The sequence below is a fragment of the Saccopteryx bilineata genome, chromosome 2, assembly GCF_036850765.1.
Source record: "Saccopteryx bilineata isolate mSacBil1 chromosome 2, mSacBil1_pri_phased_curated, whole genome shotgun sequence".
NCBI lineage: Eukaryota > Metazoa > Chordata > Mammalia > Chiroptera > Emballonuridae > Saccopteryx > Saccopteryx bilineata.
This window is the reverse complement of record NC_089491.1, coordinates 37,139,806-37,159,187: the sequence shown is the minus strand read 5'-3', so window position 1 is coordinate 37,159,187 and position 19,382 is coordinate 37,139,806. Positions and strand designations below refer to the sequence as shown.

Below are 19,382 nucleotides of genomic sequence, written 5' to 3'. Positions count from 1 at the left end.
GCTGCACGCCAGGCCGACGCTCTACCACTGAGCCAACTGACCAGGGCCTGTTTTATATTTTTAACGTTATTATTTTTTTTACTAAAGATTTGTCTGCGAGCCAGATGCAGCCATTAAAAGAGCCACATCTGGCTTGTAAGCCATAGGTTCCCGACCCCTGATCTAAAGCTTAACAATTAAAGACATATTAAATAAATTACCATAGGCCCTTAAGATGGAACATTATGCAGCCATTTTAACTGATGTTTCAGGTAGATGTCTGTGCAGATTGTATTTTCCAAAATGGCCATAGCAACTGCTCTTGCCTTTCATTCTCTCTCTCTCTCTCTCTTTTTTTTAATACAGGGACAGAGATAGAGTCAGAGAGAGGGACAGATAGGGACAGACAGGAATGGAGAGAGATGAGAAGCATCAATCATCAGTTTTTCGTTTTGACACCTTATTTGTTCATTGATTGCTTTCTCACATGTGCCCTGCCTGTAGGCCTTCAGCAGACCGAGTAACCCCTTGCTCGAGCCAGCGACCTTGGGTCCAAGCTGCTGAGCTTTATGCTCACGCCAGATGAGCCCAAGCTCAAGCCAGTGACTTCGGGGTCTTGAACCTGTGTCCTCTGCATCCCAGTCCGACACTCCATCCACTGTGCCATCGCCTGGTCAGGCGCATTCTCTTCTTATAACAGTATGTTTACATTCCCATCCAGTGGTAGGGTCGATGTTCAGTCCTCTTGAACTTGGGTAGGCCTGTGACTGTGGTGGAAGTGATGCTTTGTGACTTCTGAAGCTAGGTCATAAAAAGTTATACAGCACCTGCCTGGTCCTCTTGAACAGTCACTCTTCAAATCAAGCCACCATGCTGTGAGAAGCCCAAATGACCTACAGGTACACAGGCCGAGAGCCCCAGCTAAAGTACAGCACTCACCATCAAACATATAAGTACTTCAGGATGACTCCATCGTTAGCCACCATTTGATTGCAACTGAATGAGAAATTCCACACAAATGCCACCTAGCTGAGCAAAGGAAACCCCAGTACCATGAAAGATACTAAAAGATATGCTTTGCACTGCTGAGTTTTACAGTAACCAATTACACAATCCAGATAATCAGAACAATTTAGTTTTATTTTAACCATGCAGAAAATGAGAAAAATTTAAAGAAAAAATGCTATATTTAAGAGTAATTAATCTACTGCCTGACTGGTGTTGGCACAGTATGGACAGAGCATCGACTGGGGATGCTGAGGACACTGGTTTGAAACCCTGAGGTCACGCAGGGTCACTGGCTTGAGCACAGGATCATCAACATGATCCCAAGGTCACTTGCTTGAGCCCAAAGGTTGTTGTTGGCTTAAAGCCCAAGGTCGTTAGCTTGAGCAAGGGGGCTACTGGCTAGGTCTGAACCCCTGGTCAAGGCATGTACAAGAATCAACCAATGAACAACTAAAGTGAGGCAACTATGAGTGATGCCTCTCACTCTCTCTCCTCCTCGCTCTCCTCTCTACCACCCTCTCCTTCTCAAAAAAAAAAAAAGTTAATAAAACATTTTTCAAAGTATCCCATTTAATTAAAAAAAAAAGAGTCATTATCTCTACTGAAAAATAGTGAGTTTGCTTTGATATAGTCTGTCTGTTTCTGTGTATTTTCCCAAATTTCTATAATGGACAGATGTAACTATATAACTTGGGGATATGATTTACTTACTTTTTAAGCACAAGTGGCAAGAACAATCAAAGATCCTTAGCTTAATTGACCATGAAAGATTTAGAAATGGCCAATAAGCATATAAAAAAGATGCTCAGCATCATTAGTCATTAGAGAAATGTAAATTAAAACCACAATAATATATCACTTCAAACTTAACACAATGGTTATGAAGACAAAGTGTTGGCAAGGATGTGAAGAAACTAGAACCCTCGTGTATTTTCTGGAGTGCAAAATGGTGCAGCCACTTCAGGGAAAAAGTTTGGCAGTTCCTCAAGACATTAAACAAAACTCTATGGCGTGATCAACTAAACAAAAAGGTATTTACAAGTAACTTCATGGCAGCAATACTCAAAATATGTAAACAAATATCCATCAAATAGTAAGTAAACAAAATGTGTTGGATCCATAAAAAGAAATGGGAGTACTGCCCTCATTGGATACTTTAGTTGGTTACAGCAGTGGTCCCCAACCTTTTTTGGGCCACGGACCAGTTTAATGTCAGAAAATATTTTCATGGACCGGCCTTTAGGGTGGGACAGATAAATGTATCACGTGACCGAGACAAGCGTCAAGAGTGAGTCTTAGACGAATGTAACAGAGGGAATCTGGTAAATTTTTAAAAATAAAACATCATTCAGACTTAAATATAAATAAAATGGAAATAATGTAAGTTATTCTTTCTCTGCGGATCGGTACCGGTCCGCGGACCAGGAGTTGGGGACCACTGGGTTAGAACATTGGCCTGATGCACCAGGGTTGAAGATTCAAGTCCTGGTCATGGCACCTGCAGCAACAAACTGATGTTTGTCTATCTGTCTCTCTGTCTCAAATCAGTAAATAATTTTTAAAAAGGGGGTGGGCGTGGCTGATAGCTTGGATGGTTAGAGCATCATCCCATAGTACAGAGACATTGCTGGTTTGATCCTGGTCAGGGCACATACAAGAACAGGGAACAGATTGATGTTCTTGTCTCTCCTGTCTCTCTTTTTCTCTCCCCACCTTCTCTTGCTAAAATCAATTAAAAAAAAAAAGATGAAGTACTGATTCATGTTATAACATAGATAAGCCTTGAAATCATCATGTCAAGTAAGAGAAACCAGATACAAATGGCCACATATTGTGATTCTATTTATATAAAATGTGCAGAATAGGAAAATCCATACAGACAGAATAATCAGTCAATGTCAGGAGCCGGGGAGAGAGGGGAGCGGAATAATAGGGAGTGATTGCTAATTGTTATTGGCGTTGGTGTTAGAGGGTACAAAAATGTTCTAAAATTATATGGTGGGGCCTGTCCATGCGGTGGCGCAGTGGATAAAGAGTCTGATTGGGACGTGGAAGACCCAGGTTCAAAACCCCCAGGTCACTGGCTTGAGTGTGGGATCATAGACATGACCACCTCATGGTTGCTGGCTTGAGCCCAAAGGTAACTGGCTTGAAACTCAAGGTCACTGGCTTGAGCACAAGGTTGCTGGCTTGAACAAGGGGTCACTCGCTCTGCTGTAGCCCCCCCTAACCCCCCTTCCCATCAAGGCACATATAAGAAAGCAATCATAAACTTTAAAGCAGTGAATTTTATAATATATGACTTATAGCTCAACAAAGCTGTTAAATTTTTTTAAAGAGCAAAAAATTTAAAGAATGTTTTCAGATGTTATAGGAACTATTAAATCAGCTTGCTAATTATGTTATTCAAATTACCTTTTTTTTTTTTTTTTTTACTTCTGTGATGGACATAATCTAAGGTAACCATTAATAAGTCATGTCATGTCCTTCTATAATCCCTCCCACTGAGGCAGTCAAAACCCATGGCTTGATTTTAACCAAAAGAATATAGCAAAGGTGATGGCATGTCACTCCTGTGATTATGTTTTATTACATAAGACACCATTTTAGCCAACTAGAAAAATTCTCTTCTGGTCCAGAGGAAGCAAACAGCCATGTTGTAAACTGCATATGGAGAGGATCACATGGCAGGGAACTGTAGGCAGCCTCAACTAGGACATGTGGTTAGCTTCCAGCTAATAGCCAGGAAGAAGCTGGGGTCCTCAGTCATACATCCTCATGGAAATAAATTCTGCTAACGATTTGAATTAACTTGGAAGCAGATTCTTCCCTAGTTGAGATTCCAGATAAGAATAAAATCCAGAATGGTGTATTGTAGAATGATGCACCTGAAGCCTGTATTATTTTGTTAACCAGTGTCACCCCAATAACTTAAAAATAAATAAATCATATATATATATAGATTAGAAAATAAATAAAGCCCAGCAGACACCCTGATTACAGAGGACCCAGTTCAGCCTAGCCTCAACTCCTCCTCCAAGGAAACTATTATAAATGTGTTGTAAACTACTACATTTGTAGTAATCTGTTACATAGCAATAGAAAGCAATCTCCACTACCTACATACTAACCTCTTAACAGTATTCCTACATCCACAGCATCTATACACCTCTACAGTTATGATTTTGTCGATTTCTTATTGTACTTCTCTGATATTTGGCTTAAATATCTGAAGTGTGATGGTTCATGACTGTTCTACCAGATTAATAACCTTTGCTTTGAATTCTATAAAAAGATATCATCCCTGCTTTCTTCCTGTTTGAATATGTTTGATATTATCTTTGCTTATCGTTTACTTTCACTTTTCTGTGTCATTTTGTTTTAGGTCTGTCTTTTATATAAAGTATATAGCTGACATTTTGCTTTTTTAACCCAGTCAATCATTTAATAACCAAATAGACAATTCATATCTATTATAACTGATTGACGTGGCCCTATCATTTTGTTATTTATCCTTATTCTTTTTCTAAAGGTTTCTAAAATCTTTCATTAAAACATTTGCTTTTCATTAATACATTGTTTTGTGCTTCTCTTTTATCCTTTTGATTTAAAAGTAGATACCTTACACCTGACTGGTGGTTGTGCAATGGATAGAGCATTGACCTGGAATGCCAAGGACCCAGGTTCGAAACCCCAAGGTTGCCAGCTTGAGTGTGGGCTCATCAGGCTTGAGCACAAGCTCACCAGCTTGTGCGTGGGCTCACTGACATGATCCCATGGTTGCTGGCTTGACCCCAAGGTCTCTGGCTTGAGATCCCCAGTCAAGGCACATATGAGAAGCAATCAATTAAGCATATATATATATATATATATGCACTTTAATTGAATTCCACTACAAATAAACACCAAAAATAAAACAATTTTATGAATTAGTCCCACTCCCACTACTCCTTAAGTAGATAAACAATGCTCAATTGTTTAAAATTCTAACATCAATCTTAAGCTAGAGGATCTTTCTCTACCTCCTTTTCTATGATAATAAAATAGAGGGACTTAAGTACACATTCACATTCCTAAGAAACTGCTTGTAAAATAAATTTGTGTGTAACTTTTTGCTTCCTGTTCTTTTACTGATACCATTTTAGGCTGTTTGAGGCCTCAGAATCTAATTACTATCAAAAGCTTATTATCCCCTCAACCTAGGGTGAGAGACCTGGAATGAGCTTTAGACACCAATCTAATCCAAACATAACAGTTTTTCTCACACACCAATCCAATCTGTTAGTCAGTGAAAGCCGTGTTAAGAAAGGTTTTGAGGGTGTGTCAAGACAGCTGTGATCTATCAGTGATATTTGCCAGGGGAGTGAAAGGGATAAATAGAAGCCCATATATTACAAATCTATTCTTTTTGTTCTGGTCCAGTAGCTCTTATTACCCCCCACTCTAAATGCAAAAGAGAATTATCAGGACCAAAAAAACCACCTCTGTCTTCGCCAAACAGTCCCAAACATTACATTAGAAGTCATATTTGACTGCACAGACTTGTTTCCTAGCATATTATACAAGTATTAGCTTTTAGAAATTATATGAATGACAAAGCCTGAAAGGAAGAAACCTAAACACAGTAAAAGAATTCATTTTATAAAATGAAAGAAATAAAAAATTAAGATACCTGGCAAGCAAAAGACAGAATATATGAATCTGAAAACTGTTAAGTCATTAGACACTTTATTTTTTACTAAATTCCCTAATATTTTTGTTTTGAGTAGAAAATGTCAGCATAAACAACAACTACGAATTATTAAGCACTGTTAATGGGCCATGCTCTACCATGATGAGACTTTATATCCCTAAGTGTGGACTGTGGAGTGAAAGTGCCTGAGTTCAGATCTTAGCACCACCACCTGCCAGTAGATGACTGTAGCCAAATTATTTAAATGGCCTATCAGTTTTTTCCTCATCTTTAAATGTGGATAATAATACAGCTACCTTCATAAATGGGAAGATAGGGGATTTAATGCTGAATGCTTACAGAAGTGGTTGGAACATAGCAAAGAGCTCAATAATATCAATTATCTTATTGTTGCTAATTTTTTATAACCACAATACAATGTGTCTAATTATTCCTAGTTTACAGACAAAAAAAAAAAAAAAATGAGCATGAAACTTGTCCAGAATCAAGTGGTAGAGCTGGGATTAGAACTTGGGTCCTCTGACTCTAAAGCGCATACTCTTTCCATGCTGCTTCCTGAGGATACTTCACAGGATAAGGCGTTTGATTACATATTTTCTTAGTAATCTTATTTTTTCCTTTTCAGCATGATCTCATATCTCTAAGTCTTAAGGTACCTTTTTCAGAGACTCTAATGTCAAATGTGTTTGTATATTTGTGACAAGTATATAAGTTTTGTACATACACTTTCCTGTTCATGAAATACTGATTGCAAAGATGAAAAATATTTTAAACAAATATAACTTCTTAAAATCCTGTTATTACTAAAATTCCAATTGTTGTTATTAATGGGGAGAGGGACTGAAGGAAGTTCTGTATGTCTTTTTATAGTCAACATGTACTTAAAAATACCCCAAAACTAAAAACTTTAACAGATCAAGATAAAAGGAAGTCATAGGAGAAAAACCAGTAGCACATTTCCCACCTTCTCTGAAAGCAAGGTGCATGAGATTACCTGTACACAAACTGGATTAAGACCTTCTTCTGTGGAAAATGGACCAAAGGCTAACATAAAGTCGTCTTCTCCAAAACAAACTTCTGCTCTGAGTAGCTGTTCACATAGATGCAGTTTAGAAAAAATTCTAAGAAAGTGTACCAACTGAGGATACAATTTGACTGACCTCACCTAATCTCCCTTCATCAAATTGTTCAGTATTTTATTTTATTCTCAGAACAGACCTATTCCCCCCAGCCAAATTTGTCCTCATCATGAAGATGTGACTATTTACTTCCAAACTGACATTAGCTGAGTTAGGTTAATATTTCAGTATCTAGGTGCAACATAAATATGCTACCACAATCAAATTTTTTAGTTTTATTTTATACTTTTAAAGTACTTTTACATAACCATCACATTTGATCAGTGCAATACAACAACACACAACATGAGGTTTTTTACAAAGCAGCACAGAATTCTGAGTATGAAGCAGGGCAGGGTTGTCAAGTTAGAGGAGCCTGGAGTAACATATAGTCGTGGATCACAATAAAAGCCAAAAGGAGCTGGGCAATAAAAAACGGACAAAGACTGCTAACTGGTCTCACAATGATTCTTGAGGGCCTTCTCCACTTGCAAATATAGCACATATAGATTTTTTAACTTTTATTTTTTTACTTTTTATTATTATTTAAAAGTTGTTATTTATTGATTAATGAGAGAGGATGGGAGAGGGAGATGAAGGGAGGGAGGGAGGGAGGGAGGGGGAGGGAGAAAAGGAGAGAGAGGAAAGGAGAGGGAAGGAGAGGGAGAGGAAGGGAGGGAGAGTGACAGGAACATTGATCTGTTCCTGTATGTGCCCTCACCAGGGATCAAACCGGCAAACTCTGTGCTTTTGGACAACATTCTAACCAACCAAGCTCTCTGGCCAGGATGCCACATGCAGATATATTTTTCTTTGAGCATTTCATAGTTGAGTGGGTGAAGTTAAACTAGAAATGGATTTCTTCAGGTTGCAGAGTAGAGACTCTGTAACTAGGCAGCTTGGATGTGAATCCCACCCAGCTTTACCACTCACCAACTGGGTAACCTTGGGCAAATTACTTAACTTATGATTCACAACCCTTACCTACAAATAGGGATAAAACAACCTCAATTTCAAAAGGTGGGGGAGTTACTACCTTATTTTAGAAGGCAACTTTCTCCCAATACCCCTGTAACCCTTCCCTGATTATTCCTAACACACAAATGACCAATTAACAATGTATCTGTTGTCCTGCCATTTCCCTAACCCGCTAACAGAAAGCAAGCTCTGTAATAGTAAGAACTCTCATGTGTTTTCTTCAATGCACTGTCTCCACAAACTCAAATATATAAGTATTCACTACCTGGAAATTGTGGAGTATGGCACTATGAATGAATATAAAACACTGCTGAAGGGTTTGTATGAATTGCTGTGCCCAATATAAATTGATAAATATGAGCATTTGCAACTCACAGTATTTAGTAGTAAACCTCAGAGCTAGAATCAGCTCATTCCCAGCACTATAGGCTACAAACCAAAGTATATCAGGGGAGAGACTTAGTTTGAAAATGGACCAACAAACAAAATTTGGGGACTTGGATTGGCCCTCTTTCTTCTTGCCTGTCCCCGATTCTACCCCCAATCATATATGGATTAGTTAAAACTGGGGCAACTTTTAAGAAAAATCACCTTTTATTCCCAAATTTTGAGAAATGGGCCATGCCTAAAAGGTAAGAGAGGATAATAAGCAAAGCGTCACCATATATTTTGACAATGTGTTCAGAATAGCTAAGGAATTATTTTACCTGACTTGTATTGGAAACAGAAGATCTGGTCTAGCCCTAACACTGTAGGGTGACTCTTGAACAAGTCATTTCTCCCACAGTGGGTAGGATTAGTTGTGCTTTACAATCCCTTCAATTTAAAGAAGGGGAAAGGGGGAGAGGGGGAGAAAGAAAGTGAGGGGAGGGGGCATGGCGGGAGGGGGTAGAGGGGAAAAGAGGTGGGGGGGAAGAGAACATGAACACACACACACACACACACACACACACACACACACATCCAAGCTGTATGTATCAGGCAGCAGGTTCATTTTTGTTTTTCAAAACCAATACCCATTTGTTATACAAAGAAATGTCAAAAGCTGTTTTAAGCATGCAACCCACCACTCTACTCCACAGAATGATGCCTGATGATCCTGTTCAAAGCAAACGGTACCATCCACTGTGTTTATTGTAGCATAGTATACTTCATCTATTATGTTTATTTTATTGTAAGCCTCCCCCAGTTAGACTGTACACTTGTGAAAGAAACAGCAATCTTAGTTTAGTATCATGATGCATTACCTAAGTGCCTAGACACACAGCTGCCAATCAATAAATATTCTTTACTGCCTGGCCAGATCACTCGATTGGTTAGAGCATCATCCCGATTCAATCCCTAGTCAGGGCACATACAGAAACAGACTGATGTTCCTGTCTCTCCCTCTCTCCCTTCCTCTCTCTAAAATCAATAAAATAAACACTAAAAAATATATTCTCTTGCCTGACCAGGCGGTGGCGCAGTGGATAGAGCGTCGAACTGGGATGCAGAGGACCCACAGTCGAGACCCCGAGGTCACCAGTTTGAGTGCGGGCTCATCTGGTTTGAGCAAAAGCCCACCAGCTTGAACCCAGGGTTGCTGGCTCCAGCAAGAGGTTACTCGGTCTGCTGAAAGCCTGTGGTCAAGGCACATATAAGAAAGCAATCAATGAACAACTAAGGTGTTGCAACGTGCAATGAAAAACTAATGATTGATGCTTCTCATCTCTCTCCATTCCTGTCTGTCCCTGTCTATCCCTTTCTCTGACTCACTCTCTCTGTAAAAAATAAATTAATTAATTAAAAAATATATATATATTCTTTACTGACCGAATCAATTGATTAAATTATAAATATAGTTAAGAGATCCCAATCCATTCTCTCCATTTCCCAAGTATATACATGGTAGGCAAGAGAGAGAGGAGAGTACCTCTGAAAGTTCTTTGACTATTATTGATTACACTTAATCCTTAAACTTTTCTTCCCCATCCCCATGTATTTCAGGAAAAATCCCACCTCCTCAAAGCACAAAATCTGTCATATAAAGATTAAGAAATTAGGAGGAAAACCTTTTTTTTTTTTTTTTTTTTTTAGGAGGAAAATCTTTTTAAAGTATAAAGCAGTGGTCCTCAACCTTTTTTGGGCCACAGATTGGTTTAATGTCAGAAAATATTTTCATGGACCGGCCATTATGGTGGGACGGATAAATGCACAAAATAAAATTATGTGACCGGTGTAAATACTGTGGTATTTTTATATATAATTGTTGAACTTACGAGACAAGCATCAAGAGTGAGTCTTAGGCGGATGTAACAGAGGGAATTTGGTCATTTTTTAAAAATAAAACATCGTTCAAACTTAAATATAAATAAAACAAAAATAATGTAAGTTATTTATTCTTTCTCTGCAGACCGGTACCAAATGGCCCACGGACCGGTACCAGTCCGCGGCCCAGGGGTTGGGGACCACTGATATAAAGTATTTGGCAGAGGTGGACAGAAATTTCATCTCCAGACTCTAAACAGTAGACAGAATTTGGCTTTCCCACCATAAACAAACAAATGCAGAGAAGAATATTATACTTAGTAGTAAAAAGAAACCCCCAATATATTGTAATATTACTGACCTAAAATGATTTTGCCTTTACCCTCTATCATCACTCTTATTTTCAAATGCTTATTTCTAAAATCTGTAGTATACTGAAGTTTATAGAGCCAACTACACACAGTCTAGAAGTTTCTTTCAGTGGCTTGCTTGTAAAAGAGGTTAAAATTAAACTGATGCCGCCTGACCTGTGGTGACGCAGTGGATAATGTGTCAACCTGGAATGCTGAGATCACTGGTTTGAAACCCTGGGCTTGCCTGGTCAAGGCACATATGGGAGTTGATAATTCCTGCTCCTCCCCCCTTCTCTCTCTCTCTCTCTCTTTCTCTCTCTCTCCTCTCTCTCTCTTCTCTCTATAAAATTAGTAAAACTCTTTAAATAAAAAGTCAAATCAATGCCTCTAGATTACTGTAATAATAAAAGAGATTCTGGATCTGTCAGAGCAAAGCCCACAAAGACAGAGAGATCAACAAACAGAACAAAGAAAACTATTTGGAAAATCCCAGTGATCAACCAATTTCTTGATTGAGCTCCAACAAGATGAGGGAGGGAGGATAATCATGATAAAAATAGCAGAGATAAAGATCCACTTGGATTGGTCTGCCTGGGGAAACTACCAAGGGAGCAATACATTCCTGCATATAAGACACAGAAAATGCAAGTGAAGCTACTAGAAACTGATGGTGGAAAAGACTAAATTTAAGCTCATTCAACATCAGCAGCCAGATGCTCCAACCATCAAGCCCACACTAGTATCTACTACAAGGGCAAGGCCATCATTGGCTCTGATGAGTACTGGAAAACTCCCAAAGACCAAGTTTATTACAGATAAAAAGAACAGAAGCAGAACACTGTAATGAAACAAAACCACCAAGAGTTTGAACTTGATTTAAATAACAACAACAACAAAAAAACAGGTCCACAGCAGGGTTTTGTTGTTGTTTTGCATGATTCAGACAGGGATCCATTCTCAATCCTCAACATTTAAATTGGGAGTTGGAAATGGAGCCAAAAAAAAGTAAGTAGGAGAAGAAATCATAATCTAACATGATCAACTACAAAAATGAACCAAATCAAAAGGCCAAAGATATTTCAAACTGCAAACAGACACAAACTGCTGATCAAGTTATGATCTTTGGGAGCACTTGTTCATATATTAAGATAATCCATTCAGGCTGTGCAAGAAAAAAGGAAGTGTGGTGACAGGGGACAGGGATGGGGGTAAGGAAATGGAGGATTTGCCAAGAGTCCAGCCCACATCCTAGGAATTATCCTCAAGTTTTTGGAGCTGTTTAATAACTGCAAGGACCTTGCACCTCAACATTGTGCTCCCCAAACCACACTCTCCAGGCCCTATGTCCAGAGTTAATCAAGTGGATCCAGCAGTATAAGGGGAGCATGCATTTTCACCATGGTAAACATCAACACGGACCTCACCTTGTCACTGTCATCATGACAAATGTGGTCGTGATGGATGGACTGGCACTGAAAAGAAGCACCAACACTACCTACAAGAGAAAGGGAGGAAATGTTAAGATGCAATAATTCCTTACATTTAAACTGCTTTCCCAGTTAAAAGTGCCTTTAAATCTATTATCCCCTCTAATCCTCAACAATACTAGGAAACAGGCAGGATAAGGATTACTCATGTAGTTTAACTCAGCAAAACAAAACACAGAGAGGCTGACTTGCACAAAGTAGCAGTCAGTGAAGCGGCAGATCTAAAACTAGAAACCTGTTATTCAAATGCCTAATTTGCCACTTTTCTACTATACTGAATGGCAAGTCCACCTAAATAAGCACAACAGCCCTCAATAAGACAAACTTCTTTTTAAAGAAATAGTATACTCCTTTTCAGAGGAAAAAAACTGACTCTATAAGTAACACCATATGAGCTGGCCGGACTGGTTCAATCCCTGGTCAGGGCATGTAAGGGAACAGACTGATGTTCTTGTCTGTCTTTCTCCCCCTTCCTCTCTAAAATCAATAAAATAAACATGAAAAGAATAACACCATATGCAATCATATGATTGTAGATTTTTTTACTTTATAAAGAATACATTTTTGAAATATCGAACCGTTTATTTGAAGAACTAGCTCTTAATAACTGCTCTGTGGTAACAGTGACATTTCTCACTAATAGGAAACAAATGATTACTGGATAAATTATTGGAACCAATTAGTCATTTGAAAAAAGTTTTGGTTCCTACCTTACACTGTACAGAAAAATGATAGCTCAAAGTTCTGTCTTACTGACAAGTTATAGTTTCTGTCCTGTACCCTTCTAAATAAAGTGGGGCCAAGTGAGACCTATGGTAGTTTTACCAGTTTGAATTGATTACACTTAATTGTTTTACAGTTTTAAAACAAACTGTAGACTTATAAAAATAATCTTGGAGCCCTGGCCGGTTGGCTCAGTGGTAGAGCGTCGGCCTGCCGTGCGGAAGTCCTGGGTTCGATTCCCAGCCAGGGCACACAGGAGAGGCGCCCATCTGCTTCTCCACCCCTCCCCCTCTCCTTCCTCTCTGTTTCTCTCTTCGCCTCCCACAGCCAAAGCTCCATTGGAGCAAAGTTTGCCCAGGGGTTGGGGATGCCTCCTTGGCCTCTGCCCCAGGCGCTAGAGTGGCTCTGGTCGCAACAGAGCGACGCCCCGGATGGGCAGAGCATCACTCCCTGGTGGGCGTGCCGAGTGGATCCTGGTCCGGCGCATGCGGGAGTCAGTCTGACTGCCTCCCCGTTTCCAGCTTCAGAAAAATACAAAAAAAAAAAATAATAATAATAATCTTGGAGTAAGAAAAACCTGAAAAAACATTAAAACAAAAAGCTAGATATGAAAAATCAGCACACATGACTGTGGACCAAAGATGAGCAAAACCTCTGGCTAGACCCTGCCTGCTTGGCTCAGCACTAGGGATCTGCCCGGTGTGTGGAAGTCCCAAGTTCGATTGCCGGTCAGGACAGACAGGAAAAGTGACTATCTGCTTTTTCATCCTCCCCCTACTCCTTCTCTTTCACTTTTTCTCTTCCTCTTCCACATCCATAACTCGAATCATTCAAGCAAGTTAGCCCTGGGTGTTGAGGATGGCTCTGTAGCCTCACCTCAGGTGCTGAAATAGCTCGGTGCCAAGCAATGGAGCAGCAGCCCCAGATGGGCAGAACACCCCCCTGTAGGGGGCTTGCCGGATGGATCCCAGTCAGGGCGCATGCAGGAGTCTCTCTGCCTCCCTACCTCTCAGTTAACAACAACAACAAAAAACCCAGCCTGACTAGGTAGTGGCACAATGGATAGAGAGCATCAGCCTGGAATGCTGAGGACCCAGATTCGAAACCCCAATGTCACCGTCTTGAGTGTTGGCTCACAGGCTTGAGAGCAGGGTTGCCAGCTTGAATGTGGGATCATAGACATGACCCCATGGTCTCTGGCTTGAAGCCCAAGGTTGCTGGCTTGAGCAAGGGGTCACTCACCCTGCTGGAGCTCTCTGGTCAAGGCACATATGAGAAAGCAATCAATGAACTAAGATGTTGCAATGAAGAACTGATGCTTCTCATCTCTTTCCCTTCCAGCCTGTCTATCCCTGTGTCACCACCCTCCCTTATTCTCTTGCTAAAAAAAAACAAAAACAAACCCTCTTATCATGTGTGACAATGTGACCTTTGGGTAATCCCTGTTAACCTGATTAAGACAGCATGCCACCTGTTACTTGGCAATGTTGCTTATGATATAAATTACCAAATTAGTAAATTGCATCTGAACTGGAAGGAAGTAGACACTTAGTAGAAAACCATATTTTTGAGCTTCTCTGAGTGCGGTAACACATCATTAGGTATGTCTCTTGCAGAGGGTCCTAGAAACGATGCCTATGGAGTTCTGTCCATCACCCAACATGAATATCATCCCTTTGAACCTGAGCTATGAAAAGAATATTTCAAAAAGTATGATCTGCTAAATGGACTGCTAAAAGAACTCCCACTATCTTACTGACAAGCTATAGTTTTTGTCCTGTATCCTTCTGACTAAAGTAGTGCCAGGTGGACTGTTGGGCAGATAAAATGTATTATGCTCACTTTGTTAAAGATGATGCTGCCCACGAGGAGGCCGTAGCCCAGGTGATATTAATGTGTGTTGGGGGTGGGCTAAAGGCAGGCAGAATCCTTGTAGCCTGGGGCTTGGTTTTAGGATTAAGCCTTTCCTACCCTTTTTGATATAGGGTGGTACAATCTAATCATGCCTCAGAGAAGTGACTTTGTATTAGAGACTTCCCTGTTTTGTATATTAGATTAAAGGTTTGGATTTCTACACTATAAAATGGGGGCAGAACGAGAGCTTGCTCTCTTGGTTCCTGGGATGATTAGCATGAGAGAGCAGAGGGAGCAGAGCAGAGAGCAGCGGAAAGAGGCCATGTGGCTAGTAGAAGCAGCCAAGATGGCGGAGTGCTGAGTGAGATGCCAGTTTGTGTAATTTGTGTATAGAGAAGGAAGGAGATGGGGAACTGAGGAGAATAAGGCTGGTGAGCTAGAAACCTTTGATTCTAGGAAACTCGGATAAGTCAGTGGCTTTGTGAGCACTGAATGTGAGTGGGTTTTGGAGCCCAGTGTGTATTTTTACTTGCCCGCCGGGTGCAAGCTAGAATTAAAGAAAATGGCCTATCAGTTTTTGGCTCCATTGTTTCTTTACCGACTGTCTGAATCCAATGCGAACCTGCATGGGCCAGGAGGCTGCTGTGATAGTGGCCCTGGCCGCTGGCTTTACATGGACCTTTGGTATTTTTACCAGTCTGAATGTGTAAATGTTTAAACATAAGAATATTCCATTGCCACCCCTGCGGAAATCACTGACAAAAAACATACTTGGTAAAATTTATGATGTCATAAATTCAGATGTTAATGAGAAAGACTGACAACTAAATTTTTTGGGTTTTTTTTTGTTTTTGTTTTTGTTTCGTTTTTTTTTTTGTGTTTTTTTTTCATTTTTCTGAAGCTGGAAACCGGGAGAGACAGTCAGACAGACTCCCGCATGCGCCCGACCGGGATCCACCCAGCACGCCCACCAGGGGCGAGGCTCTGCCCACCAGGGGGCGATGCTCTGCCCATCCTGGGCGTCGCCATGTTGCGACCAGAGCCACTCTAGCGCCTGAGGTAGAGGCCACAGAGCCATCCCCAGCGCCCGGGCCATCTTTGCTCCAATGGAGCCTTGGCTGCGGGAGGGGAAGAGAGAGACAGAGAGGAAAGCGCGGCGGAGGGGTGGAGAAGCAAATGGGCGCTTCTCCTGTGTGCCCTGGCCGGGAATCGAACCCGGGTCCTCCGCACGCTAGGCCGACGCTCTACCGCTGAGCCAACCGGCCAGGGCGACAACTAAATTTTGACACCTTTCTTCTTAATACTAAAAATTTTATTTCATACACTTTTAGACTAGTTTAAAGGTTGATTTTGACCATGTATTACTCTTATGCATTCATAATAAGAAAATAATTAAATTGGCAATAGCAGAGAAAATGCTAAAATTTTTAAAATTACAAAAGACAAAAACTCCTGCCTGACCAGGCGGTGGCGCAGTGGAGAGAGCATCGGACTGGGATGCCGAGGACCCAGGTTTGAGACTCTGAGGTCGCCAGCTTGAGCGTGGGCTCATCTGGCTTGAGCAAAAAGCTCACCAGCTTGGACCCAAGGTCGCTGGCTCGAGCAAGGGGTTATTTGGTCTGCTGAAGGCCCACAGTCAAGGCACATATAAGAAAACAATCAATGAACAACTAAGGTGTTGCAACGAAAATGATTGATGCTTCTCATCTCTCTCTGTTCCTGTCTGTCTGTCCCTATCTATCCCTCTGACTCTCTCTCTGTCCCTGTAAAAAACAAACAAACAACTCCTTACTAGATAGGCTTACCAGTTAATTAACCAGTTAATTTCTTTAAATGTACAGATACAATAATCTCAGTGAGGTGACTATTCCTAACCTACTCAATATGTTATCTCCCAACTCACTTTATATGACATAGATTATAAAATATAAAAAGGATTAAAATAAACAATTTAAACACTGGAATAAAAATACTAAATATAATTGCAGCAAAAAGTGTGTATATATAGCACAGTAATAACGTTTATGTAATAAAGTGTCACCATAATCTACTCGTTTACTTAAGGAAAGCCTGATTCCTTAACCTGATTTTTAAAAATATTTTGTGAATAAAGTGTCAGGGGGGAAAACAATATTTAAAAGTTTGATCACATAAAAAGATGCCAAAAAACATTTGTTAACATTTAGCAGCATTTTCTGTTTTTCAGAAATAACTTTATTATAGTTTAACAAGTTTTTGCCACTGGATAACAATTCTGGGAAGGATGAGGTGGGGAGGAGGTACAGTTGCCAAAAAAGGTACAATTATGGATAAGAATACTAAAACCTGTAGAGTTCCTTCCGGTACTGGTATCAGTTAACATCATTAATGTATTCCAAAATATGATTTGGGAAAAATATATAATAATGTCCCCAAATACTAAAATCTCCTAGGACAGTAGAATGACAAATCAAATCACAGCATAACTATTGTGTCAATATATGGTAAATCTGTTTCAAGGAGGAGTTAGTAAAAATTATACTTTCAGTCTTCTATGAATCTAGTATTATGTAATAGTAAAGTTATACTGGTGAAAAGAACCCTAAGAATTGATAAGTATGGGCCCTGGCCATTTGGCTCAGTGGTAGAGCATGGGTCCAGCATGTGGAAGTCCCGGGTTCGATTCCTGGTCAGAGCACACAGGAGAAGCACCCATCTGCTTCTCCACCCCTCCCCCTCTCCTTCCTCTCTGTCTCTCTCTTCCCCTCCTGCAGACAAGGCTCCAGTGGATCAAAGTTGGCTCGGGCACTGAGGACAGCTCCATGGTCTCCACCTCAGGTGCTAGAATGGCTCCAGCCGCAATGGAATGATGCCCCAGATGGGCCGAGCATCGCCCCCTGGTGGGCATACCGGGTAAATCCCGGTCGGGTGCACGCGGGAGTCTTGTCTTCTGACTACCTCCCCACTTCTAACTTCGGAAAAATACAAGAAATAAAAAAATTGATAAGTATGTATTACATACCTACATGAGATACCAAAACAGACATTAATTTATTTTTACACAAACCGTTGTATTTAATGTAACATGTCATGTGTGTTTCTACTGGATACAGTTTAAGAAAGATCAAATTGTGCTGAAAACAGTTCACATAATACCATCCAATGACTGTCAGGAGAACATCGTCAAAAACTTAAGACTCCATGAAAGCTGGAAAGATGAAGGTTAACATATATAATTTAGCAACTCAAAAACCTCTTCTGAAAGAGTATTAAAAATAAATGAAAAGGCATCCACATACCAAAAAAAAAAAAAAAAAAAAAAGAACCTATCTTTCACAAGAATTAAATCAAAATAGATCATAGACCTTAATGGAAAACAAAAACTACAAAAGTTCTGAAGATAACACAGAAGAAATATAAGTGACCTTGGTTTTGACATTGAATTTTTAGATGCAATACCAAAAGCATAATCCTTAAAAGAAAAACATAAGTAAGATGGACTTCATTAAAATTTAAAACTTCTGCTGTGAAAAACACTGTTAAGAGAATGAAAAGACAAAGCCACAGACTGATAGAAAATGTTTGCAAAATGCCTATCTGATATCGAACGGGTATCCAAAAGTATTCAAAGAACTCTTAAAATTCAACAGTCAAAAACCTACAAACCAATGTAAAAATGAGCAGGGTTTCTTTTTGACCTTTTGCTCTGAATAGCAGAACTCACTCCTTTGCCACTAAGGGCCCTTTGCTGGAAAACAATGCAGAAGCATCCTAGAAGTGAATGAATGTGCACACAAGCACCAGCCTCCCTCTCAATTGGTCCCTGCCCCACAAGACAAAAGAGGTAGACAGCTGAAACTGAACTTCTCAAAAATGAAATTAAAATTTTAAGGCAGCTTTGGATAAGCTAACCAGAGAATGAAGTAACTGGGAAGAAAGGGAGAAATCTTCTATACTAGAACAAAGAGGTCAATGTTTGAAACTTGAAAGAATCTAATAAAAAATAGCCAAACATATATATTACATTAAATGAGTGTTTATCATGTGTTCTGATTTTTTTTGTTTTTATTTTTCTTAAGTGAGAAGTGTGGAAGCAGAGAGATAGATTCCCACATGCGCCCCAACCCCAAGATCCACCCGGCAAGACCCTTATAGGCCAATGCTCTGCCCATCTGGGACCATTGCTCCATTGCTCGGCAACTGTGCTATTTTAGTGCCTAAGTCAAGGCCATAGAGCCATTTCAGTGCTTGGGGCCAAACTGCTCCAATTGAGCCATGGCTGCAGGATAGGAAGAGAGAGAGAAAGAGAGAGAGAAAAGGGTGAGGGGAGGGGTGGAGAAATAGATGGTTGCTTCTCCTGTGTACCCTGACCAGGAATTGAATCTAGGACATCTACATGCCAAGCTGATGATCTACTGCTGAGCCAAATGGCCAGGGCCCGATTTTTTTAAAATACATTTTATAACATTACTATTCCTGCCTAAGAACATAATTTGGCACTCTACTCAAGCCATAAAGGTCATGTTTGAATCCTCTCCCCATGACAAATATTGCCTAGGAGGTGCCAGGGGTCAAAAGTAGCAGTATGCTTCCATACAGACAAGGCCTGTGCTTCCACCTGAAAACTTGTTCACTGGTCTGTTCACAATGGTATTCCACTCTAGTTTCTTAACCTGGATCCCAAGACTTACATGGGAATAAAACTGTATCTTTATTTTCATTAACTTGAAGCTAAAATATAAAAATTCACTCTATTATGAATATAACTACATTTGTGTTAACAGTGCCTGTGGCCTTGTTATTTATAAAAACTATATATTTTCACCTGACCAGGTGGGCACAGTGGATAGAGCGTTGGACTGGGATGTGGAGGAACCAGGTTCGAAACCTCAAGGTCGCCAACTTAAGCATGGGCTCACCAGCTTGAGCAAGGGATCACTGGCTTGAGAGCATGGGATCATAG

At 40.2% G+C, this 19,382-nt stretch overlaps 1 protein-coding gene and 1 non-coding gene across 6 annotated transcripts in view; one reads left to right on the top strand and one right to left on the bottom strand.

Moving 5' to 3' along the window:
• The window catches only part of RNF38 (ring finger protein 38), a 153,474-nt gene that overhangs the window by 62,707 nt on the left and 71,385 nt on the right, over positions 1-19,382 (bottom strand). For all 5 annotated transcript variants that reach the window (XM_066256759.1, XM_066256761.1, XM_066256762.1 and 2 more), the window contains exon 2: positions 11,801-11,871. In XM_066256759.1, coding sequence (XP_066112856.1) covers positions 11,801-11,871 — 71 coding nt within the window. The remainder of the gene's footprint in view (positions 1-11,800; positions 11,872-19,382) is intronic.
• On the top strand, positions 12,762-12,837 carry TRNAG-GCC (transfer RNA glycine (anticodon GCC)). The gene has a single exon. It is a non-coding gene; the product is annotated as a tRNA-Gly (tRNA).